Here is a 25404-nt window from a genome sequence, read left to right as displayed (position 1 = left end):
AATGAACTGGCCTCAACTGTTTCCTGTGGCAGAGAACTCCACAGATTCACGACTCTCTGTGTGAAGATGTTTTTCCTAATCTCGGTCCTAAAAGGCTTCCCCTTTATCCTCAAACTGTGAACCCTCGTTCTGGATTTCCCCAACATCAGGAACAATCTTCCTGCATCTAGCCTGTCCAATCCCTTTAGGATTTTATACGTTTCAATAAGATCCCCCCCTCAATCTTCTAAATTCCAACAAATATAAGCCTAGTCGATCCAGTCTTTCATCCCACATACATTCTAAGAAATCCTCTTCCTCAGCACCCTTACCAATTTGGTTCACCCAATCTATATGTAGATTGAAGTCACCCATTATATCTGCTGTTCTTTTATTGCACGCTTTTCTAATTTCCTGTTTAATACCATCCCCAACCTCACTACTACTGTTAGGTGGCCTGTACACAACTCCCACCAGTGTTTTCTGCCCCTTAGTGTTATGCAGCTCTACCCATATCGATTCCACATCCTCCCGGCTAATGTCCTTCCTTTCTATTGCATTAATCTCCTCTCTAACCAGCAATGCTACCCCACCTCCTTTTCTTTCATGTCTATCCCTCCTGAATATTGAATATCCCTGAATGTTGAGCTCCCATCCTTGATCACCCTGGAGCCATGTCTCTGTGATCCCAACTATATCATATTCACTAATAACTATCTGCACATTCAATTCATCCACCTTGTTACGAATGCTCCTTGCATTGACACACAAAGCCTTCAGGCTCACTTTTACAACTCTCTTAGCCCTTATACAATTATGTTGAAAAGTGGCCCTTTTTGATGCTTGCCCTGGATTTGCCGGCCTGCCACTTTTACTTTTCTCCTTAGTACTTTTTGCTTCTATCCTCATTTTACACCCCTCTGACTCTCTGCACTTGTTCCCATCCCCCTGTTGTGAACTAACCTCCTCTCACCTAGTCTCTTTAATTTGATTCCTACCCCCCAGCCATTCTAGTTTAAAGTCACCTCAGTAGCCCTCGCAAATCTCCCCACCAGGATATTGGTCCCTCTAGGCTTCAAGTGTAATCCGTCCTTTTTGTACAGGTCACGCCTGCACCAAAAGAGGTCCCAATGATCCAAAAACTTGAATCCCTGCCCCCTGCTCCAATTCCTCAGCCACGCATTTATCCTCCACCTCATCGCATTCCTACTCTCACTGTCGCGTGGCACAGGCAGTAATCCCGAGATTACTACCTTTGCGGTCCTTTTTCTCAACTCCCTTCCTAACTCCCTATATTCTCCTTTCAGGACCTCTTCCCTTTGTGTGTTACTAAGCTTCTACACAATGAGATTGAAGGCAGCAGTGGTGTGGCAGTGGACGTCAGATTAGATGGCAACCTCTTTGACATCAGGAGGCTCCACGCAACCACCAAACTCCGTAGGGAGTGGGTCCTGGAGCTGCAGTATGCAGACGACTGCGCTCTTGTGGCCCATACTCTGGAGAATCTTCAGACTGTCCTTGCTGTGGCAGTGAGAGCATACAGCAGGATGGGGCTGACTGTCAATACCACCAAGACAGAAGTGGTTTGCCAAAGGAGTACTAGTGTCCCACCCACTCTACCTGCCTTCACTGTTGGTGATGAAAAGCTGTCAGTAGTGCTATCTTTCAAATATCTGGGGAGCATTCCACCGAGATGCAACACAGAGCGTCATAGGAAGTCATTCCTGCCTGTGGCCATCAAACTTTACAACTTCTCCCTTAGAGGATCAGACACCCTGAGCCAATAGGCTGGTCCTGGACTTATTTCATAATTTACTGGCATAATTTACATATTACTATTTAACTATTTATGGTTCTATTACTGTTTATTACTTATGGTGCAACTGTAACGAAAACCAATTTCCCCCGGGATCAATAAAGTATGACTATGACTATACTATTCTCGCTGAGGATAGCGGCATTGACAACGACATCCAGATCTGCATGAAACAGGCATCAGCTGCCTTTGGGAGACTTCAGCGTAGAGTCTTTCAGAACAGGAGCCTTCGTCCCTCCACAAAGGTCGCCGTATACCAAGCGGTCTGTGTCACCACCCTCCTTTATAGCTGTGAAGCTTGGGTAACCTACAGCCGTCACATCAAGTCCTTGGAGCGCTTCCACATAAGCTGCCTCCAGCGCGTCCTGGGAATTACCTGGCGTGAGTGGGTGCCTCACACCGAAATACTCGTAAAGACCAACTGCAGGAGTATTGAGGCCGTGATCACCCAGCGCCAGCCCGAGGACCTGGAGGATGTTGCTGCTGACCGTACCACTTGGCGACAGCTGTGTAGGGACGGGGTTCGTATTCTGGAGATGGAAAGAACAACCAGAAGACAGCAGAAGAGAGCCAGGAGAAATACAGCCATGGTTGCCACCACTACCACATATATATGTCCCACCTGCAGCAGAGCTTGTGGCTCCAGGATAGGACTGTATAGTCATCAAAGATCTCACCGTTAAAGGAGTGGACATCGTCATTGGATTTCGATGGACAACAGAAGAAGAAGAGACGTGTGTATGTGTGTGTGTGTGTGTGTGTGTGTGTGTGTGTGTGTGTGTATGTGAGTGTGTCTGTGTGTGTTTGTCTGAGTGTGTGTGTGTGTGTCTGTGTTTGAGTGTGTGAGTGTGTATAAGTGTCTGTTTGTGAGTGTGTGTATGTGTCTGTGTGTGTTTGTGTATGTCAGTGTCCATTCTCCTAATCTGTCTAAGTCCTTCTGCAGCCTTCTTGTTTCCTTAACACTACCTGCCTCTCCGCCGATCTTCGTATCTTCTGCAAACTTGACAACAAAGCCATCTATTCCATCATTTAAATCATTTAAATACAGCATAAAATTAAGTGGCCCCAACACCGACCTCTGCTGGCAGAAGATGGCTCCTCTGTCACAGATCCAGCGAGAATTGTTACAGAAGGCGAATCCGTTTATGAGGCTCTATTCTCGCCGGGCACACATAGAGAGGATGCACACAGGGCTGTGTGGGAGGGCTTTCCAAGGGTAAGTCCTGGGGATGCTGAGCAGCTAATGCCCCGCTGTCTTTGGAGAAGCTGACCAGTGCCCTCACCAGCTGCAGAGAGGCAAGTCTCCAGGACTGGGTGCATTGACCGCTGAATTTTTCTGGGATATCCTAGCCGTAGTTATCCAAGGGTATTGGGGGGAAAGCCTGATGACGGGTGAGATGCCCGTCTCTTGGTGCAGAGCAGTTGTAGCCCTTCTGCCAAAGACGGGGCGGGGGGGGGGGATCTCCGTTGCCTGAGGGATTGGCGCCCAGTATCTCTCCTCAGTGCGGAGTATACGATCTTTGCCTGGGCAGCGGTCAGTCGCCTGGGCTCCGTGCTGGCTCAAGTGACCCACCCTGATCAGCCCTACATGGTCCTAGGGCGGTCCACCCAGGACTTTATCCACCTGGTCCAGGATCTCACTCACCTGTGCTGAGAAGCTGGTCTGTCAGTCACCTTTCTCTCTGTTGACCAAGAGAAGGTGTTTAACAGGGTGGACCACGAGTACCTTTTTGGGACTCTGCAAGGGTTTGGGCTCAGGCGGCATATTGTGGCCCAAGTCCGACTGCTTGTATACTGCTGTGCGGTGTCTAGAATGGCCTACTCCTGCACCTATTGTCTGTCTATTGTCTCAGGCCGCATATTGTGGCCCAAGTTCAACTGATGCAGAGTGCATTGGTATAAATCAGCTGGTTGCCTCCATGGTGGGGGTAGTCAGTGGTGAGAGTAGGAGTGTCAGGCTTTCACTTACCAGGTACAGAGCTTTGGCTTTGGGTAAGCTTCTGTTAAGGTTTCTTTTTGTTTTTTCTTACTGTACCTAGTGTAGCAAATGGACGTTGTTCTTCGTGACGGATGTTGGCACGCTGGGAGACCCGGAGTTCCCTCAGGAGAAATGGAAATAGGCAGTTAGCGCAGAGCACCCCTGTGGCCATTCCCCTCAAAAACAAGTATACCGCTTTGGATACTGTTGTGGGGGATGACCTCCCGGGAGAATGCCACGGCGACCGGATTACAGGCACAGACCATGGGTCCGTGGTGCAGAAGGGAAAGAGGGAGAAGAAGGGAGCTGTAGTGATAGGGGACCCGATAGTGAGGGGAACAGACAGGAGATTCTGTGGACATGAACGGGACACCTAAATGGTATGCTGCCTCCCAGGTGCCAGGGTCAGGGATGTCTCAGATCACGTCCACAACGTTTTGGAGAGGGAGGGTCAGCAGCCAGATGTCTTGGTACATATTGGTACCAATGACATAGGAAGGAAAAGCAATGAGGTCCTGAAAAGAGAATTTGGAGAGCTAGGTAGGAAGCTGAGAAGCAGGACCTCCAGGGTAGTAATTTCTGGATTGCTGCCAGTGCCCTGTGCCAGTGAGGGTAGAAACAGGATGTCTTGGGAGATTAACGTGTGGCTAAAAATCTGGTGCAGAAGGCAGGGCTTCAGGTTCTCGGATAATTGGGATCTCTTCTGGGGGAAGTATGACCTGTTCAAAAGTGACTGGTTGCACCTGAACCCGAGGGGGACCAATATTCTCACAGGCGGGTTTGTAAGAACTGTTGGGGAAGGTATAAACTAATTTGGCAGTGGGGTGGGGGGGTAGGAACCGGAGTGATGGGACTCAGGACAGGACGGATGGTAAAAAAGTAAAGATAACGTACAGTCAGATTGTCAGGAAGGGCAGGCAGGTGATGGGACTTAGTTGCTGCCAACAAGCTGAGTATCAAATCATTGGGGATGCACAATCAGGAAGGATGGCAAATACGGTACTCAAGGTGTTGTATCTAAATGCAGGTAGTATAAGAAATAAGGTGGAAGATCTTGTTACACTATTACAGATTGCCAGGTATGATGTTGTGGCCATCACCGAATCATGGCTGAAATATGGTTTCCACTCTCTGACGGTGGTGTCTGAAAAGAGGATGCTGTCTAAGTTGCATGCCATCTTGGACAATGTCTCCTATCCACTACATAATGTACTGGGTGGGCACAGGAGTACATTCAGCCAGAGACTCATTCCACCGAGATGCAGCACAGAGCGTCATAGGAAGTCATTCCTGCCTGTGGCCATCAAACTTTACAACTCCTCCCTTGGAGGGTCAGACACCCTGAGCCAATAGGCTGGTCCTGGACTTATTTCATAATTTACTGGCATAATTTACATATTACTATTTAATTATTTATGGTTTTATTACTATTTATTATTTATGGTGCAACTGTAATGAAAACCAATTTCCCTTGGGATCAATAAAGTATGACTATGACTATGGTTATAGTTGGGATCTCAATGTCCAAGGTTTACATGTTATATCGGAGGGATAGGAAGGTAGGCAGAGGGATTGGTATAGCTCTACTGGTCAAGAATGGCATCAAATCAGTAGGAAGATGTGACATAGGATCAGAAGATGTTGAATCCTTGTGGGTTGAGTTAAGAAACTGCAGGGGTAAAAGGACGTTGATGACAGTTATATACAGGCCTCCCAACAGTGGCTGGGAGGTGGACCACAGATTACAACAGGAAATACAGAAGGTGAGTCAAAAGGGCAATGTTATGGTAGCCATGGGATATTTTAACATGCAGGTCAATTGGGAAAATCAGGTTGGTAATGGATCTCAAGAGACAGAGTTTGTTGATTGCCTAAGAGATGGTTTTTTAGAGCAGTTTGTCACTGAGCCTACTAGGGGATCAGCTATACTGGATTGGATGCAATGTGATGAGCTAGAGGTGATTAGGGAGCTCAAGGTATAAGAACCCTTCGGAACCAGTGATCACAATTTGATTGTGTTCAAATTGAAATTTGATAGGGAGAAGTAAAGTCTGATGTGGCAGTATTTCAGTGAAGTAAGGGAAATTACAATGGTATGAGAGAGGAGTTGGCCAAAGTAAATTGGAAGGAGCTGCTGGCAGGGATGTCAGTAGAGCAGCAATGTCATGCGTTTCTGGGAAAAATGAGGAAGGTGCAGGACATGCGCATTCCAAAAATGAAGAAATACTTAAATGGTAAAATAGTACAACCGTGGCTGACAAGGGATTTCAAAGCCATTGTAAAAGCAAAAGAAAACGCAGACAACAAAGCAAAAATTAGTGGGAGGATAGAGGATTGGGAAGTTTTTAAAAACCTATAAAGGGTAACTAAAAAAATCATTAGAAGGGAAAAGATGAAATGTGAAATCAAGCAAGCAAATAATATCAAAGTGGATAGTAAAAGTTTTTTCAAGTATGTTAAAATTAAGTGAAATGTGTGTGGATAGAGGACCGCTAGAAAATGAGGCAAGAGAAATGATAATGGGGGACAAGGAGATGGCTAATGAACTAAATGAGTATTTTGTGTCAGTCTTCATTGTGGAAGACACTAGCAGTGTGCCTGATGTTGTAGTGTGAAGGAAGAGAAGTGGGTGCAGTTACTGTTACAAGAGAGAGGTGCTCAAAAAGCTGAAAGACCAAAGGGTACGTAAGTCACCCGGACCAGATGAACTGCACCCGAGGGTTCTGAAAGAAGTAGCGTTAGAGATTGTGGTGGCGTTAGAAATGATCTTTCAAAAATCATTGGACTCTGGCTTGGTGCCAGAGGACTGGAAAATTGCAAATGTCACTCCACTCTTTAAGAAAGGAGAAAGGCAGCAGAAAAGAAATTATAGACCAGTTAGCCTGACCTCAGTGGTTGGGAATATGTTAGATTCAATTGTTAAAGATGAGTTGATGGAGTACTTGGTGACACAGGACAAGATAATATTAAGTCAGCATTGTTTCCTTCAGGGAAAATCCTGCCTGATGAACCCATTGGAATTCTTTGAGGAGATTACAAGTTGGATAGATGAAGGGGATGCAGTGGATATTGTATATTTGGACTTTCAGATAGCCTTTGACAAGGTTGCTTATGAAGTTGAGCCCATGTTATTACAGGAAAGTTACTAACGTGGTTACAATATTGGCTGATTGGTAGGAGGCTGTGAGTGGGAATAAAAGGATCCTTTTCTGGTTGGCTGCCAGTGACTAGTGGTGTTCCACAGGGGCTGGTGTCAGGACCACTTCTTTTTATGCTGTATATCAGTGATTTAGATGATGGAATAGATGGCTTTGTTGCCAAGTTTGCAGGTGATACGAGAATTGGTGAAGGAACAGGTAGTATTGAGGAAACAGGTAGGATGCAGAAGGACTTAGATTAGGAAAGTGGGCAAGAAAGTGGCAAATGAAATACCATGTTGAAAGATGCATAGTTATGCACTTTGGTAGTAGAAATAAATGTGCAGACTATTTTCTAATTGGGGAGAAAATCCAGGAATCTGAGATGCAGAGGGACTTGGGAGTCCTTGTGCAGAACACCCTGAAGGTTAACTTGCAGGTTGAGTCAGTGGTGAGGAAGGCAAATGCCATGTTACCATTCATTTCAGGAGGTCTAGAATACTTTAGTTTATTACTTTATTGTCGCCAATCAACAGAGCGATATTTGATTCTGCGCTTCGTGCTCTCTGGAATACAAATACTGTACTCCCTGGAGTACAAGAGCAGAGATGTGATGCTGAGGTTTTATAAGGCACTGGTGAGGCCTCACCTTCAGGATTGTGAATAGTTTTAGGCCTCTCATCTTAGAAAAGATGTATTAGCATTGGAGAGGGTCCAGAGGAGGTTCAGAAGGATGATTCCAAGAATGAAAGGGTTCTCATTCGAGGAATGTTTGATGGCTCTGGGTCTGTACTCACCGGAATTCTGAAGGATGAGGAGGGATATCATTGCAACCTTTTGAATGTTGAAAGGCCTAGACAGAATAGATGTGGACAGAATGTTTCCCATCGTGGAAGAGTCTAGGACAAGAGGGCACAGCCTCAGGATAGAGGGGCGCCCTTTCAAAACAGAGATGTGGAGACATTTCTTTAACCAAAGGGTGTGAATCTGTGGAATTTGTTGCCACATACAGCTGTGGAGGCCAGGTCATTGGGTGTACTTAAGGCAGAGATTGATAGGTTCTTGATTGGACATGCTATCAAAGTTTACGGGGAGAATGCCGGGGTTGAGGAGGAGATTAAAAAAAAAGGAATCAGCTATGATTGAATGGTGGAGCAAACTCGATGGGCCAGATGGCCTAATTCTGCTCCTATGTCTTATGGTCTTATGGTCTTACATCTGTTGAAGTACATCCAGCTACAGATCCTTGAAGACCGTGTTAGGGATCTGGAGCAGTAGCTGAATGACATTTGACTTGTGTGGGAGAGAGAGGAGATAATGGTTACAGGGAGGTAGTTCCCGGAAGTTGCAGGAGACACGTAGCTGGGTGACTGTCAGAGGAGAAATGGAAATGTGAATAGGCAGGTAGTGTAGAGTACCCCGTGACCATTCCCCTCAATAATAAATATATCGCTTGGATACTGTGTGGGGGATGAGTTCCCAGGGGAATGCCACAGAGACTAGGTTACTGATACTGAGCATAGGTCCGTGGTGCAGAAGGGTAACGGAGAAAATGGGAGTGGTAGTAATAGGGGACTCGATAGGGGAACAGACAGGATATTCTGTGCTGTGAACGGGACACCTAAATGGTATGTTACCGCCCAGATGCCAGGGTCAGGGATGTCTCAGATCGCATCCACAACACTTTGGAGAGGGAGGGAGAGTAGCCAGATGTCTTGGTACATATTGGTACCCATGACATAGGAAGGAAAAGCGATGAGGTCCTGAAAAGTGAATTTAGAGAGCTAGGTAGAAAGCTGAGAGGCAGGACCTCCCGGGTAGTAATTTCTGGACTGCTGCCTCTACCACGTGCCAGTGAGGGTAGAAACAGATTAATGTGTGGCTGAGAAGCTGGTGCCGGGGGCAGGGCTTCAGGTTCTTGGATCATTAGAATCTCCTCCGGGGGAGGTGTGACATGTCCAAAAGTGACGGGTTGCACCTGAACCCGAGAGGGACCAATATTCTCCCGGGCAGGTTTGTTAGAGCTGTTGGGGAGGGTTTAAACTAGTTTGGCAGGGGGGTGGGAACCGGAGTGAAGGGACTCAGGATAGGACAGATGGTTAAAAAAACAAAGATAGCGTGCAGTCAGACTGCCAGGAAGGACAGTCGGGTACGTAATTGCAGCCAGCAGGGTGAGTATCAGTGCATTAGGGGTGCAGAATCAAAACGTGGAGCAGATACAGTACTCAGAATGTTATATCTCAATGCATGGAGTATAAGAAATAAGGTGGATGATCTTGTTGTGCACTGTTGAAGATTGCCAGGTATGATTTTGTGTCAACACTGAATTGAGGCTGAAAGATGATTGTAGTTGGGAGCTGAACGTCCAAGGTTACACGTTATATCGAAGGGATAGGAAGGTAGGCAGAGGGGGTGGGGTGGCTCTGCGGGTAAAAAATGGCATCAAATCAGTAAAAAGATGTGACATAGGATGGGAAGATATTGAATGCTTGTGAATTGATTTAAGAAACTGCAGGAGTAAAAGGACGTTGATAGCACTGCCTTTCAACAGTGAATGTGGACCACAGATTACAACAGGAAATTAAAAACACGTATCAAAAGGGCAATGTTGTGATAGTCAGGGGAGATTACAACATGCAGGCCAATTGGGAAAATAAAGTTGGAAATAGATCCCAAGAGAGTGAGTTTGTTGAATGCCTACAAAATGTTTTTATTTTTGGAGCAGTTTATCGTTGAGCCTACAAGCTATACTGGATTGGGTGTTATGAAATGAACTGGAGGTGATTAGGGAGCTTAAGGTAAAAGAACCCTTAGGAGGTAATGATAACAATATGATTAAGTTCAACTTGAAATTTGATAAGAACGTAGGGTCTGACATAGCAGTATTTCAGTGAAGTCAAGGGAATTACAATGGTATGAGAGAGGAGTTGGCCAAAGTAATTTGGTAAGAGATACTGGCAGGATTACAGCAGAGCAGCAATGGTGTGAGTTTCTAGGAAAAATGAGGAAGGTGCAGGATAGATCTATTCCAAAAATGAAGAAATACTCAAATGGTAAAATAGTACAACTGTGGCTGACAAGAGGAGTCAAAGCTGATGTAAAAGCAAAACAGAGGGCATACGACAAAACAAAAATTATTGTGAAGAGAAGGATTGGGAAGTTTTTAAAACAATACAGAGAGCAACTAAAGACCCTTTAAGAGGGAACAGATGAAATATGAAAGCAAGCTGGCAAAAATATCAAAGTGCATAGTAAAAGTTTTTTTCAAGTATGTAAAAAATAAATGAGAGATGACTGGATATAGAACCGCCAGAAGATGAGGCCAGAGAAATAATAGCAGGGGCTAAGGAGATAGCAGATGAACTAAATGAGTATTTTGCATCATTCTTCACTTGGGAAGATGTTAGCAGTGTGCCAGATGTGTGGGGAAGAGGAATTAGTGCATTTACTGTTACAAGGGAGAAGGTGCTCAAAAAGCTGAAAGACCTCAGCTGGACCAGGTGAACTGCACCCTCAGGTTCTGAAAGAGGTAGCGGTAAATATTGTGGAGACATCAGTAATGATCTTTCAAACATCATTGGACTCTGGCATGGTGCCAGAAGACAGGAAAATTGCAAAGTCATTATGGTTTCCTTTAGGGAAAATCTTACCTGACGAACCTGTTGGAGTTCTTTTGGAGATTACATGTAGGGTAGATAAAGGGGATGTAGTAGATGTTCTATATTTGAACTTCCAGAAGGCCTTTGACAAGGTGCCACACAACAGGCTGCTTGCCGTGGTATTACAGGAAAGTTACTAAGATGGTTAGAGCATTGGCTGATTTGAAGAGGCAGCGAGTGGGAATAAAAGGATCTTTGTCTGGTTGGCTGCCAGTGACTAGTGGTGTTTCCCAGGGGTCAGTGTTGGGACCACTTCTTTTTATGCTGTATATAAATGATTTAGATGATGGAATAGATGGCTTTGTTGCCAAGTTTGCAGATGATATGAAGATTGATAGAGGAGCAGGTATTATTGAGGAAACAGGTAGGATACAGAAGGACTTAGACAGATTAGGAGATGGGCAAATGAAATATAATGATGGAAAATGCATGGTTATGCACTTTGGTAGTAGAAATAAATCTGTAAACTATTTTCAAAATGGGTAGAAAATCCATAAATCTGAGATCCCAAACACCATAAAGGTTAACTTGCAGGTTGAGTCGATGGTGAGGAAGGCAAATGCCATGTTAGCATTCATTTCAAAAAGTCCAGAATACAAAGGCAGCGATGTGATGCTGGGGCTTTTGAAGGCACTGGTGAGGGCTCATTTTGAGTATTGTGAACAGTTTTGGGCCCCTCATCTTAGAAGAAACTCCTGTTGTAGTCTCCCTCCCTGTACGAGCATCACCACCTATCGGAGTATAACCACATGTTGAACTGTCACCCCCTGTAGGAGTGTCACCCCCTGTAGGAGTGTCACCCCCTGCAGGAGAGTCACCCCCTGTAGGAGTGTCACCCTGTAGGAGAGTCACCACCTGTAGGAGTGTCACCCCCTGTAGGAGTGTCACCCTGTAGGAGTGTCACCCTGTCGGATAGTCACCCTGTAGGAGAGTCACCCTCCCGTAGGAGAGTCACCCTGTCGGATAGTCACCCTGTAGGAGAGTCACCCTCCCGTAGGAGAGTCACCCTGTCGGATAGTCACCCTGTCGGAGTGTCACCCTGTAGGAGTGTCATCCCCTGTAGGAGAGTCACCCCCTGTAGGAGTGTCACCCTGTAGGAGAGTCACCCCCTGTAGGAGTGTCACCCCCGTAGGAGAGTTACCCTGTCGGAGAGTCACCCTGTAGGAGTGTCACCCCCTGTAAGAGAGTCACCCTGTAGGAGTGTCACCCCCTGTAGGAGAGTCACCCTGTAGGAGAGTCACCCTGTAGGAGTGTCACCCTGTAGGAGTCACCCCCTGTAGGAGTGTCACCCTGTAGGAGAGTCACCCCCTGTAGGAGTGTCACCCCCTGTAGGAGTGTCACCCTGTCGGATAGTCAACCTGTAGGAGTGTCACCCACTGTAGGAGAGTCACCCTGTCGGAGAGTCACCCTGTAGGAGTGTCACTGTGTAGGACAGTCACCCCATGTAGGAGAGTCACCCTGTAGGAATGTCAACCCCTGTAGGAGTGTCTCCCCCTGTAGGAGAGTCACCCTGTAGGAGAGTACCCCCCTGTAGGAGTGTCTCCCCCTGTAGGAGTGTCTCCCCCTGTAGGAGAGTCACCCTGTAGGAGAGTCACCCCCTGTAGGAGTGTCACCCTGTAGGAGAGTCACCCTGTAGGAGAGTCACCCCGTGTAGGAGTGTCACCCTGTCGGATAGTCACCCTGTAGGAGTGTCGCCCCCTGTAGGAGTGTCACCCCCGTAGGAGAGTCACCCTGTAGGAGTGTCACTGTGTAGGACAGTCACCCCGTGTAGGAGAGTCACCCTGTAGGAATGTCACCCCCTGTAGGAGTGTCTCCCCCTGTAGGAGAGTCACCCTGTAGGAGAGTCACCCCTTGTAGGAGTGTCACCCTGTAGGAGAGTCACCCTGTAGGAGAGTCACCCCTTGTAGGAGTGTCACCCTGTAGGAGAGTCACCCTGTAGGAGTGTCACCCTGTAGGAGAGTCTCCCCCTGTAGGAGTGTCACCCTGTAGGAGAGTCACCCTGTAGGAGAGTCACCCCCTGTAGGAGTGTCACCCTGTAGGAGAGTCACTCCGTGTAGGAGTGTCACCCTGTCGGATAGTCAACCTGTAGGAGTGTTGCCCCCTGTAGGAGTGTCACCCCTGTAGGAGAGTTACCCTGTCGGAGAGTCACCCTGTAGGATTGTCACTGTGTAGGACAGTCACCCCATGTAGGAATGTCACCCTGTAGGAATGTCACCCCCTGTAGGAGTGTCTCTCCCTGTAGGAGAGTCACCCTGTAGGAGTCACCCCCTGTAGGAGTGTCACCCTGTCGGATAGTCACCCTGTAGGAGTGTAACTGTGTAGGACAGTCACCCCGTGTAGGAGAGTCACCCTATAGGAATGTCACCCCCTGTAGGAGTGTCTCCACCTGTAGGAGAGTCACCCTGTAGGAGAGTCACCCCCTGTAGGAGAGTCACCCCCTGTAGGAGTGTCACCCTGTAGGAGAGTCACCCCCTGTAGGAGTGTCACCCTGTAGGAGAGTCACCCTGTAGGAGAGTCACCCCCTGTAGGAGTGTCACCCTGTCGGATAGTCACCCTGTAGGAGTGTCACCCTGTAGGAGAGTCACCCTGTAGGAGTGTCGCCCCCTGTAGGAGTGTCAGCCCCTGTAGGAGAGTTACCCTGTCAGAGAGTCACCCTGTAGGAGTGTCACTGTGTAGGACAGTCACCCCGTGTAGGAGAGTCACCCTGTAGGAATGTCACCCCCTGTAGGAATGTCACCCCCTGTAGGAGTGTCTCCCCCTGTAGGAGAGTCACCCTGTAGGAGAGTCACCCCCTGTAGGAGAGTCACCCTGTAGGAGTGTCACCCTGTAGGAGTCACCCCCTGTAGGAGTGTCACCCTGTAGGAGTCACCCCCTGTAGGAGTGTCACCCTGTAGGAGAGTCACCCCCTGTAGGAGTGTCACCCTGTAGGAGTGTCACCCTGTCGGATAGTCACCCTGTAGGAGTGTCGCCCCCTGTAGGAGAGTTACCCCGTGTAGGAGTGTCACCCTGTAGGAGTGTCACCCTGTCGGATAGTCACCCTGTAGGAGTGTCACCCTGTAGGAGAGTCACCCCCTGTAGAAGTGTCACCCTGTAGGAGTGTCACCCTGTCGGATAGTCACCCTGTAGGAGTGTCGCCCCCTGTAGGAGTGTCACCCCCTGTAGGAGAGTTACCCTGTCATAGAGTCACCCTGTAGGAGTGTCACTGTGTAGGACAGTCACCCCGTGCAGGAGAGTCACCCTGTAGGAATGTCACCCCCTGTAGGAGTGTCTCCCCCGTAGGAGAGTCACCCCTTGTAGGAGTGTCTCTCCCTGTAGGAGAGTCACCCTGTAGGAGAGTCACCCCGTGTAGGAGTGTCACCCTGTAGGAGTGTCACGCTGTCGGATAGTCACCCTGTAGGAGTGTCGCCCCCTGTAGGAGTGTCACCCCTGTAGGAGAGTTACCCTGTCGGAGAGTCACCCTGTAGGATTGTCACTGTGTAGGACAGTCACCCCGTGTAGGAGAGTCACCCTGTAGGAATGTCACCTCCTGTAGGAGTGTCTCCCCCTGTAGGAGAGTCACCCTGTAGGAGTGTCACCCTGTAGGAGAGTCACCCTGTAGGAGTCACCCCCTGTAGGAGTGTCACCCTGTAGGAGAGTCACCCCCTGTAGGAGTGTCTCTCCCTGTAGGAGAGTCATCCTGTAGGAGAGTCACCCCGTGTAGGAGTGTCACCCTGTAGGAGTGTCACCCTGTCGGATAGTCACCCTGTAGGAGTGTCGCCCCCTGTAGGAGTGTCGCACCCTGTAGGAGTGTCACCCCTGTAGGAGAGTTACCCTGTCGGAGAGTCACCCTGTAGGATTGTCACTGTGTAGGACAGTCACCCCGTGTAGGAGAGTCACCCTGTAGGAATGTCACCCCCTGTAGGAGTGTCTCCCCCTGTAGGAGAGTCACCCTGTAGGAGTGTCACCCCCTGTAGGAGAGTCACCCTGTAGGAATGTCACCCTGTAGGAGAGTCACCCTGTAGGAGAGTCACCCCCTGTAGGAGTGTCACCCTGTCGGATAGTCACCCTGTAGGAGTGTCGCCCCGTTTAGGAGTGTCACCCCCTGTAGGAGAGTCACCCTGTCGGAGAGTCACCCTGTAGGAGTGTCACTGTGTAGGACAGTCACCCTGTAGGAATGTCACCCCCTGTAGGAGCGTCTCCCCCTGTAGGAGAGTCACCCCCTGTAGGAGTGTCTCCCCCTGTAGGAGAGTCACCCCCTGTAGGAGTGTCACCCTGTAGGAGAGTCACCCCCTGTAGGAGTGTCACCCTGTAGGAGAATCACCCTGTAGGAGAGTCACCCCCTGTAGGAGTGTCGCCCTGTAGGAGTGTCACCCTGTCGGATAGTCACCCTGTAGGAGAGTCACCCCCTGTAGGAGTGTCGCCCTGTAGGAGTGTCACCCTGTCGGATAGTCACCCTGTAGGAGTGTCGCCCCGTTTAGGAGTGTCACCCCCTGTAGGAGAGTTACCCTGTCGGAGAGTCACCCTGTAGGATTGTCACTGTGTAGGACAGTCACCCCGTGTAGGAGAGTCACCCTGTAGGAATGTCACCCCCTGTAGGAGTGTCACCCTGTAGGAGAATCACCCTGTAGGAGAGTCACCCTGTAGGAGTGTCACCCCCTGTAGGAGAGTCACCCTGTAGGAATGTCACCCTGTAGGAGAGTCACCCCCTGTAGGAGTGTCGCCCTGTAGGAGTGTCACCCTGTCGGATAGTCACCCTGTAGGAGTGTCGCCCCGTTTAGGAGTGTCACCCCCTGTAGGAGAGTCACCCTGTCGGAGAGTCACCCTGTAGGAGTGTCACTGTGTAGGACAGTCACCCTGTAGGAATGTCACCCCCTGTAGGAGTGTCTCCCCCTGTAGGAGAGTCACCCCCTGTAGGAGTGTCTCCCCCTGTAGGAGAGTCACCCCCTGTAGGAGTGTCACCCTGTAGGAGAATCACCCTGTAGGAGAGTCACCCCCTGTAGGAGTGTCGCCCTGTAGGAGTGTCACCCTGTCGGATAGTCACCCTGTAGGAGAGTCACCCCCTGTAGGAGTGTCGCCCTGTAGGAGTGTCACCCTGTCGGATAGTCACCCTGTAGGAGTGTCGCCCCGTTTACGAGTGTCACCCCCTGTAGGAGAGTCACCCTGTCGGAGAGTCACCCTGTAGGAGTGTCACTGTGTAGGACAGTCACCCTGTAGGAATGTCACCCCCTGTAGGAGTGTCTCCCCCTGTAGGAGAGTCACCCCCTGTAGGAGTGTCTCCCCCTGTAGGAGAGTCACCCCCTGTAGGAGTGTCACCCTGTAGGAGAGTCACCCCCTGTAGGAGTGTCTCCCCCTGTAGGAGAGTCACCCCCTGTAGGAGTGTCTCCCCCTGTAGGAGAGTCACCCCCTGTAGGAGAATCACCCTGTAGGAGAGTCACCCCCTGTAGGAGTGTCACCCTGTAGGAGTGTCACCCTGTAGGAGAGTCACCCCGTGTAGGAGTGTCACCCTGTAGGAGTGTCACCCTGTCGGAGAGTCACCCTGTAGGAGTGTCACTGTGTAGGAGAGTCACCCCGTGTAGGAGTGTCACCCTGTAGGAGAGACACTGTGGGATCGTCACCCTCTTTGTGATTTCACTTGCTGTGGGATTGAGAGTGAACCCCTCTGTGGGATCTTGATCCTGTGTGTGAGCTCACACACGATGGGAGCATCGCACCCTGTACAACGCCTCCCAGTGCGGGATGGCTGCCCCCGTGTGGCACGCCACTGGGTGCAAAGGATTGCACAGCACAATGCACGAGAGCACACGGGCTGCTGTTGGGCTCGGGTTCCGAGGGCAGGGCTGGTGGGCCAGCACAAGGTGGTTGTCTGAATGGCCGTCCCTGCCTCTGGTGGTCTGTGAGGAGGGAGAGAAGACCCTTGTAACAGAGTGCGGGGTGGTGGTGTATAGTCAGAGACGTTTTGCCACAGGGAGTGATCTTGTTACCCTGCAGGTTACAACTGCATCCAGCTGATGGCCATCATGGAACACGCCTACTACGCCAGCTTCGGATACCAAGTGACCAGCTTCTTCGCTGCATCCAGGTACAACGCACACGCACACAGGGGTTTCCCTGCACGTCCAACTCAAACACATCCTGTTGGAGTCAGTGAGGGGCAGGGCAGCTGGAGGGAACACTGGCTGATCAGAGGCAGCAAGGCTCTGCTCAGGGAGAGCTGGAATGCCGGGGGTACGAGGAAATCAGGGACAGGACACTGTGTAGGAGAGAGCCCAGCCCTCCACACACCCCCTACACCCTCCCCTCCACAGTCCCTACACCCTCCCCTCCTCACACCCTCCCCTCCACACACTCCCTATACCCTCCCCTCCACAGTCCCTACACCGTCCCCTCCTCACACCCTCCCCTCCACATCTCCTCACACCCTCCCCTCCACACTTACACCTCCTCACACCCTCCCCTCCTCACACCCTCCACACTCCTCACATTCTCCCCTCCACACACCCTCCCTTCCACATCTCCTCACACCCTCCCCTCCACACTTACACCTCCTCACACCCTCCCCTCCTCACACCCTCCACACCTCCTCATTCTCCCCTCCACACACCCTCCTCACCTCCTCACACTCCCTACACCCTCCCCTCTCACACCCTCCCCTCCACACCTCACACCCTCCCCTTCACACACCCTCCCCTCCTCACCCCTCCCCTCCACATCTCCTCAAACCCTCCCCTCCACACTTACACCTCCTCACACTCCCTACACCCTCCCCTCCTCACACCCTCCCCTTCACACACCCTCCCCTCCACACTTACACCTCCTCACACTCCCTACACCCTCCCCTCCTCACACCCTCCCCTTCACACACCCTCCCCTCCACACTTCCTCACACCTTCCACACACCCCCTACACCCTCCCCTCCTCACACCCTCCACACCTCCTCACATCCTCCCCTCCACATCTCCTCAAACCCTCCCCTCCACACACCCTCTCCTCCACATCTCCTCACACCTTCCCCTCCTCACACCCTCCTCTCCTCACATCCTCCCCTCCACACCTCCTCACACCCTCCCCTCCTCACCTCCTCACTCCCTCCCCTCCATACCACCTCTCACCCTCCCCTCCACACACTCCCTGCACCCTCCCCTCCACACACCATCCACACCTCACCTCTTTGCCCCAGTCTCATCTTTGGTTCCTTCAGGTTGGTTTAGAGATGTGACTGTTGCTCTCTCAGAATCTGGAGCTGTCCATATTCCAGAATTGGTGGCGAAAAGCCATTGGGAATATTGTAACAGTGGCAGTCCATTGCTGTGATTAGAGTGTGAACACTCGTTTCTCCTTTGTCTCTCTCAGATTTCTCTTGCTCTCCCCATCCCACACATTCTCTTCTTGCCCTACACCTCCCCTTCCTTCCGTTTCCCCTTCCCTCTTCTCCCACACCACTCTGCTCCTCCATTCCCTCTCTCCCTTCATCTCACTGCCTCCCTCCCCCTCTCCCACCCCAATCCCTCCCTGCTTCCTCCCCCTCCCACCTTCCACACACCCCCACTCCCTCCCCATCTCCCAGACCCCACTCCCTCCACCTCCGACCTCCTCTCACCCCTCTCCCACTCTCTCCCCTCTCTCCCCCTCCCTCCTCTCCCTCTCATCATCTCACCCTCTCTCTCTTCCCCCTCCCCTCTTTTTCCCCTTTCTCCCCTCTCCCCCTCTCTCCCCTCTCCCCCTCTCTCCCCCCTCTCTCTTTCACTCTTTATCCAGCATTACCACACTCACTGCACTCACTCGTTATTCTGTTTTGATTTTCCTCCACAACAGAAATAAAAGATGACAAAGGCTGTTTGTGCAGAAATTGATGTGAATGCCCAGAGAGCATTTGCAGTTCAGTAGCTTTAAGCAACAAAACAGAGCATGAGAAGGGAAAGCTAACGGTTACTCTGTTGTGTGTGTGTGTCTGTCTGTCTGTCTCTCTGCGTCCAGCCGCTACGGCACTCCGGATGAGCTGAAGGAGCTGGTTGACGCAGCACACTCAATGGGGTTGCTGGTACTCCTCGACATTGTCCACAGCCATGCATCCAAAAACACGGAGGACGGGCTGAACCTTTTTGACGGCACCGATTCCTGCTTCTTCCACACGGGGAGCCGGGGCACTCACAGCCTCTGGGACAGTCGGCTCTTCAACTACTCCAAGTAAGTGCCCCTCCACGTGCCCTCGGCAGCCCATAGCACCCCTCCCTCCTCCCCACTCACCAGTCCCCACTCCCCACTCCCTACTCCCCCACTTCCCCACTCCCCAGTCCCCACTCCCTCCTCCCCACTCCCCAGTCCCCCACTTCCCCACTTCCCCACTCCCCAGTCCCCACTCCCTCCTCCCCACTCCCCAGTCCCCACTCCCCACTCCCTCCTCCCCACTCCCCACTCCCCACTCCCCAGTCCCCACTCCCCACTCCCTACTCCCCCACTTCCCCACTCCCCAGTCCCCACTCCCTCCTCCCCACTCCCCACTCCCCAGTCCCTCCTCCCCAGTCCCCACTCCCTCCTCCCCACTCCCCAGTCCCTCCTCCCCACTTCCCACTCCCGTCCCCACTCCCCAGTCCCCACTCCCCACTCACAGCTCCCAAGGTGGCGAAAGGCCATAGCATTTTCTTTCAGGCAGAATCCTGCTGTTGAAGCTGAACAAATTCTTTGTAACTCACTCTAATTAATTCTCCAAGGGTTCTTTCAGATGGATATTTTGGAAAGTTTTGCCAGAAGGCACAGAAATCAAGATCACTTTGTTTGAAACATAACTTTTTTTCTTTTATTTTACCAAATACTGATGACCAGTTTTTGCTGAACATGGTTCCATCAGTGCATGCTGCTGGGGAAAGAGTGGGATGCTGCTGGTGAGGGGAATCTGCTGGGGAGATGGGATGCTGCTGGTGAGGGGAATCTGCTGGGGAGATGGGATGCTGCTGGTGAGGGGAATCTGCTGGGGAAAGAGTGGGATGCTGCTGGTGCGGGGAATCTGCTGGGGAGATGGGATGCTGCTGGTGAGGGGAATCTGCTGGGGAGATGGAATGCTGCTGGTGAGGGGAATCTGCTGGGGAGATGGGATGCTGTTGGTGAGGGGGAATCTGCTGGGGAGATGGGATGCTGCTGGAGAAAGAGTGAGATTCTACTGGGGAAAGTGTGCGATGCTGCTGGTGAGGGGGATCTGCTGGTGAGTGGGATGCTGTTGGGAAGTGTGGGATACTGCTGGGAAAAGTGGGATGCTGTTGGAAAGTGTTGGGTGCTGTGGGGAAAGAGTTGGATGCTGCTGGGAAGTGTGGGATGCTGCTGGAGAGAGGGGAATCTGCAGAAGAAAGAGTAGGACGCTGCTGGAGAGAGGAGATCTGCTGGGGACAGTGGGGTGCAGCTGGAAAATAGTGGGGTGTTCCAGGAGAGAAAGTGATGCTTCTGGAGAGTGGGAATCTGCTGGAGAGAGTGGGATGCTGCTGGAGAGGGGGGATCTGCTGGGGAAAGAGAGGGATGCTTCTGGAGAGTGGGAATCTGCAGGAAAGAGTGAGATGCTGCTGGAGACAGGGATCCTGGGAAAGTGTGGGCTGCTGCTGGAGAGAGGGGATCTGCTGGGGACAGTGGGGTGCAGCTGGAAAATAGTGGGGTGTTCCAGGAGAGAAAGTGATGCTTCTGGAGAGTGGGAATCTGCTGGAGAGAGGGATCCTGGGAAAGAGTGGGATGCTGCTGGAGAGAGGGGATCTGCTGGGGAAAGAATGGGATGCTTCTGGAGAGTGGGAATCTGCTGGAGAGAGTGGGGTGCTGCTGGGAGAGAGCGAAGAGTTTCTGGAGAGAGGCAGAAACTCTTGGGAAGCGAGGGAAAAACTGCTGGGGAGAACGGAACTGAAGAGACGGAGGAAGAGGCGGTTGACTCACAAACAGAGAAAGCTTGTAGACAGTGCGAGAGGGAGGATAGGCAAGTGATAGAGAAGGGACGTGCTCAGAATGAGCATCATGAACAAAGTGGTTGAGCTTAGAGCGTGGATCAGTACTTGAGCTACGATGTTGTGGCCATTACAGAGACTTAGATGTTTCAGGGGCAGGAATGGTTACTCAGAGTGCCAGGCTTTCGACGTTTCAGAAAGGACAGGGAGGGAGGCAAAAGAGGTGGAGGTGTGGCACTGTTGATCAGAGAGAGTGTCACGGCTGCAGAAAAGGAGGAAGTCATGGAGGGATTGTCTACGGAGTCTCTGTGAGTGGAAGTTAGGAACAGGAAGGGGTCAATAACTCTACTGGATGTTTCTTATGGACCACCCAATAGTAACAGGGACATCAAGGAGCAAATAGGGAGACAGATTCTGGAAAGGTGTAATAATAACAGGGTTGTCGTGGTGGGTGATTTTAATTTCCCAAATATTGATTGGCATCTCCCTAGAGCAAGGGGTTTGGATGGGGTGGAGTTTGTTAAGTCTGTTCAGGAAGGTTTCTTGACACAAGCCTACAAGAGGAGAGGCTGTACTTGATCTGATATTGGGAAATGAACCTGGTCAGGTATCAGGTCTCTCAGTGGGAGAGCATTTCCCCTCTCTTTTATAAAGCATTTCCCGCTCTATAAGGCTGTCTCCTTTTTAAACTCCTCCCACTGTTCTCATTGGCCAGCTTCCACCCACTTGCGCAATCGTGCCCTGTTCAAATATATCTAAAAATTAAATAAGTCGTGCAAAAAGAGAGCAAAAATAAAAAACAGAATAGTGAGGAATTGTTGCTGGTGAACGCGCAGGCCAGGCAGCATCTCTAGGAAGAGGTACAGTCGACGTTTCAGGCCGAGACCCTTCGTCAAGACTAACTGAAGGAAGAGTTAGTAAGAGATTTGAAAGCAGGAGGGGGAGGGGGAGATCCAAAATGATAGGAGAAGACAGGAGGGGGAGGGATGGAGCCAAGAGCTGGACAGGTGATTGGCAAAGGGGATATGAGAGGATCATGGGACAGGAGGCCCAGGGAGAAAGACAAGGGGGAGGGGGGAAAAACCCAGAGGGACAGAGGGAGAAAAAGGAGAGAGAGAAAAAGAATGTGTGTATAAAAATAAATAAGGGATGGGGTACAAGGGGGAGGTGGTGCACTAGCGGAAGTTACAGAAGTCAATGTTCGTGCCATCAGGTTGGAGGCTACCCAGACGGAATATAAGGTGTTGTTCCTCCAACCTGAGTGTGGCTTCATCTTTACAGTAGAGGAAGCCGTGGATAGACATGTCAGAATGGGAATGGGATGTGGAATTAAAATGTGTGGCCACTGGGAGATTCTGCTTTCTCTGGCGGACAGAGCGTAGATGTTCAGCAAAGCGATCTCCCAGTCTGCGTCGGGTCTCACCAATATATAAAAGGCCACATCGGGAGCACTGGACGCAGTATATCACCCCAGCCGACTCACAGGTGAAGTGTCGCCTCACCTGGAAGGACTGTTTGGGGCCCTTAATGGTGGTGAGGGAGGAAGTGTAAGGGCATGTGTAGCACTTGTTCCGCTTACAAGGATAAGTGCCAGGAGAGAGGTCGGTGGGGAGGGATGGGGCGGGGTGGGGGGGGGTGCGAATGGACAAGGGAGTCGTGTAGGGAGCAATCCCTGCGGAAAGCAGGGGGGGGAGGGAAAGATGTGCTTAGTGCTGGGATCCCGTTGGAGGTGGTGGAAGTTACGGAGAACTATATGTTGGACCCGGGGGCTAGTGGGGTGGTAGGTGAGGACAAGGGGAACCCTATTCCTAGTGGGGTGGCGGGAGGATGGGGTGAGAGCAGATGTGCGTGAAATGGGGGAGATGCGTTTGAGAGCAGAGTTGATGGTGGAGGAAGGGAAGCCCCTTTCTTTAAAAAAGGAGGACATCTCCCTCGTCCTGGAATGAAAAGCCTCATCCTGAGAGTAGATGCGGCGGAGACGGAGGAATTGCGAGAAGGGGATGACATTTTTGCAAGAGACAGGGTGAGAAGAGGAATAGTCCAGATAGCTGTGAGAGTCAGTAGGCTTATAGTAGACATCAGTAGATAAGCTGTCTCCAGAGACAGAGACAGAAAGATCTAGAAAGGGGAGGGAGGTGTCGGAAATGGACCAAGTAAACTGAGGGCAGGTTGAAAGTTGGAGGCAAAGTTAATGAAGTCAACGAGCTCAGCATGCGTGCAGGAAGCATTACCAATGCAGTCGTCGATGTAGCGAAGGAAAAGTGGGGGACAGATACCAGAACAGGTTTGGAACATAGATTGTTCCACAAAGCCAACAAAAAGGCAGACATAGCTAGGACCCGTGCGGGTGCCCATAGCTACACCTTTAGTTTGGAGGAAGTGGGAGGAGCCAAAGGAGAAATTCTTAAGAGTAAGGACTAATTCCACCAGATGGAGCAGAGTGGTGGTAGAGAGGAACTGATTAGGTCTGGAATCCAAAAAGAAGTGGAGAGCTTTGTGATCTTCCTGGTGGGGGATGGAGGTATATAGGGACTGGACATACATGGTGAAAATAAAGCGGTGGGGGCCAGGGAACTTAAAATCATCGAAAGGTTTCAGAGCATGAGAAGTGTCACGAACATAGGTAGGAAGGGATTGAACAAGGGGGGATAAAACAGTGTCGAGGTATGCAGAAACGAGTTCGGTGGGGCAGGAGCAAGCTGAGACAATAGGTCTACCTGGACAAGCAGGTTTGTGGATCTTGGTAGGAGGTAGAAACGGGAAGTGCGAGGTGTGGGAACTATAAGGTTGTTAGCAGTGGATGGGAGATCCCCTGAGCGGATAAAGTCGGTGATGGTGTGGGAGACAATGGCCTGGTGCTCCTTAGTGGGGTCACGATCGAGGGGTAAATAAGAGGAGGTATCCGCGAGTTGTCGCTGTGCCTCGGCAAGATAGAGGTCAGTACGCCAGACTACAACAGCACCCCCCTTATCGGCGGGTTTTATAGTAAGGTTAGGATTAGTGTGGAGGGAGCGGAGAGCAGAGCGTTCGGAAGGAGTGAGGTTGGAATGGGAACAAGGTGTGGTGAAGTCGAGACAGTTGATGTCCCGTCGGCAGTTAGCAATAAAGAGATCCAGAGCAGGCAGAAGGGCAGAGCGGGGTGTCCATGAAGAGGAGGAGGGTTGAAGACGGGAGAAGGGGTCATTGGTGGGGGTGGGAGAGTCCTTGCCGAAGAAGCCTGGCCTGCTGTGTTCACCAGCAACTTTTATGTGTGTTGCTTGAAATTCCAGCATCTGCAGATTTCCTCGTGTTTGCAGTGAGGAATTGTACATGGGTTCATTGTCCATTCGGAAATCTGATTATGGAGGAGAAGAAGCTGTTACTAAAATGTTGAATGTGTGTCTTCAGGTTCCTGTACTTTCTCCTTAACAATAGTCATGAGAAGATCCTTGGTAATAGGGATTCTTAAATGTCACATTTTTGATCATAGCATTTCGAAGGTAGCCTCAATGGAGGCTATTACCCACCAAGGAGCTGACTGTGTTTGCAACTTTCTGCAGCCTTTTCCGATCCTGTGCAGTGGCCCCTCCACAGCAGACAGTGCTGGCCTTTATAAATCAGAGTGTTGAGTGTAGGAGTTGGGATGTAATGTTGAAATTGTACAAGGCATTGGTGAGGCCAAATTTGGAGTATCATGTACAGTTCCGGTCACCGAATTATAGGAAAGAGGCCAATAAAATTGAGAGAGTACAGAGGAGATTTACTAAAATGTTGCCTTGTTCTCATCTCCTAAGTTACAGAGAAAGGTTGAACAAGTTGGGTCTTTATTCTTTGGAGCGTAGAAGGTTGAGGGGGGACTTGATAGAAGTATTTAAAATTATGAGGGGAATAGATAGAGTTGACGTGGATAGGCTTTTTCCATTGAGAGTGGGGGAGATTCTAACAAGGGGACATGAGTTGAGAGTTAGGGGGCAAAAGTTTAGGGGTAACATGAGGGGGAACTTCTTTACTCAGAGAGTGGTAGCTGTGTGGAACGAGCTTCCAGCAGAAGTGGTTGAGGCAGGTTCGATGTTGTCGTTTAAAGTTAAATTGGATAGATATATGGACAGGAAGGAAATGGAGGGTTATGGACTGAGTGCAGGTCGGTGGGACTAGGTGAGAGTAAGTGTTCGGCACGGACTAGAAGGCCCGAGACGGCTGGCCTGTTTCCGTGCTGTAATTGCCTTCTTTGTAATTACATTTGTATACTGTTGACACCCAGGAACTGCACCCTTTCCACTGCTGCTCCGTTGATGAGGACTCGTGCGTGTTCTCTTGGCTTCCTATTGCCAAAGTCCACAGTCAATTCCTAGGTCTTGCTGTCTTTGAGTGCAAGGTTGTTACTGTGACACCACTCAAAACAGCTGATCTACTCACGCCTTCTTGTCACCATCTGAAATTCTGTCAGTAATAGTTGTATCTCAGCAAATTTTCAGATGCTGTTTGAGCTGTGCCTAGCCACGCAGTTGTGAGTGCAGAGGGAGTAGATCACTGGGCTCTACTCATGGGTGGGAGAGGTGGTTGGAGATGATCTCAGGGGTAAATGACAGCAGCAGCCAAGGTAGTGTCACCACTTGGGTAAATCAGAGACTCTGTAGCCAGAAATAACAGGAATCTCTTCAGTCACAGGCACAGACAGTAAGTCTCCAGGGTGGTGTTGTGTCCCTGGTCCCGGGGGGGGGGTGTTTCCTCCCTGGTCCCAGGGTGTGTTGTGTCCCTGTCCCAGGGTGTGTTGTGTCCCTGGTCTCAGCGTGTGTTGTGTCCCTGGTCCCAGGGTGGAGGATACGTCCCTGTCCCAGGGTGGTGTGTTGTGTCCCTGGTCCCAGGGTGGAGTTGTGTCCCTGTCCCAGGGTGTGTTGCGTCCCTGGTCCCAGGGTGGAGGATACGGCCCTGTCCCAGGGTGGTGTGTTGTGTCCCTGGCCCC

At 50.6% G+C, this 25404-nt stretch overlaps 1 protein-coding gene across 4 annotated transcripts in view; it reads left to right on the top strand.

Moving 5' to 3' along the window:
- The window catches only part of LOC134347785 (1,4-alpha-glucan-branching enzyme-like), a 507671-nt gene that overhangs the window by 357719 nt on the left and 124548 nt on the right, over positions 1 to 25404 (top strand). For all 4 annotated transcript variants that reach the window (XM_063050206.1, XM_063050207.1, XM_063050205.1 and 1 more), the window contains exons 6-7: positions 16537 to 16627; positions 18523 to 18732. In XM_063050206.1, coding sequence (XP_062906276.1) covers positions 16537 to 16627; positions 18523 to 18732 — 301 coding nt within the window. The remainder of the gene's footprint in view (positions 1 to 16536; positions 16628 to 18522; positions 18733 to 25404) is intronic.

This window comes from Mobula hypostoma, chromosome 6 (assembly GCF_963921235.1).
Source record: "Mobula hypostoma chromosome 6, sMobHyp1.1, whole genome shotgun sequence".
Lineage (NCBI taxonomy): Eukaryota > Metazoa > Chordata > Chondrichthyes > Myliobatiformes > Myliobatidae > Mobula > Mobula hypostoma.
Note: the sequence above shows the minus strand (reverse complement) of the source record. Positions and strands in the feature narration are given on the sequence as shown.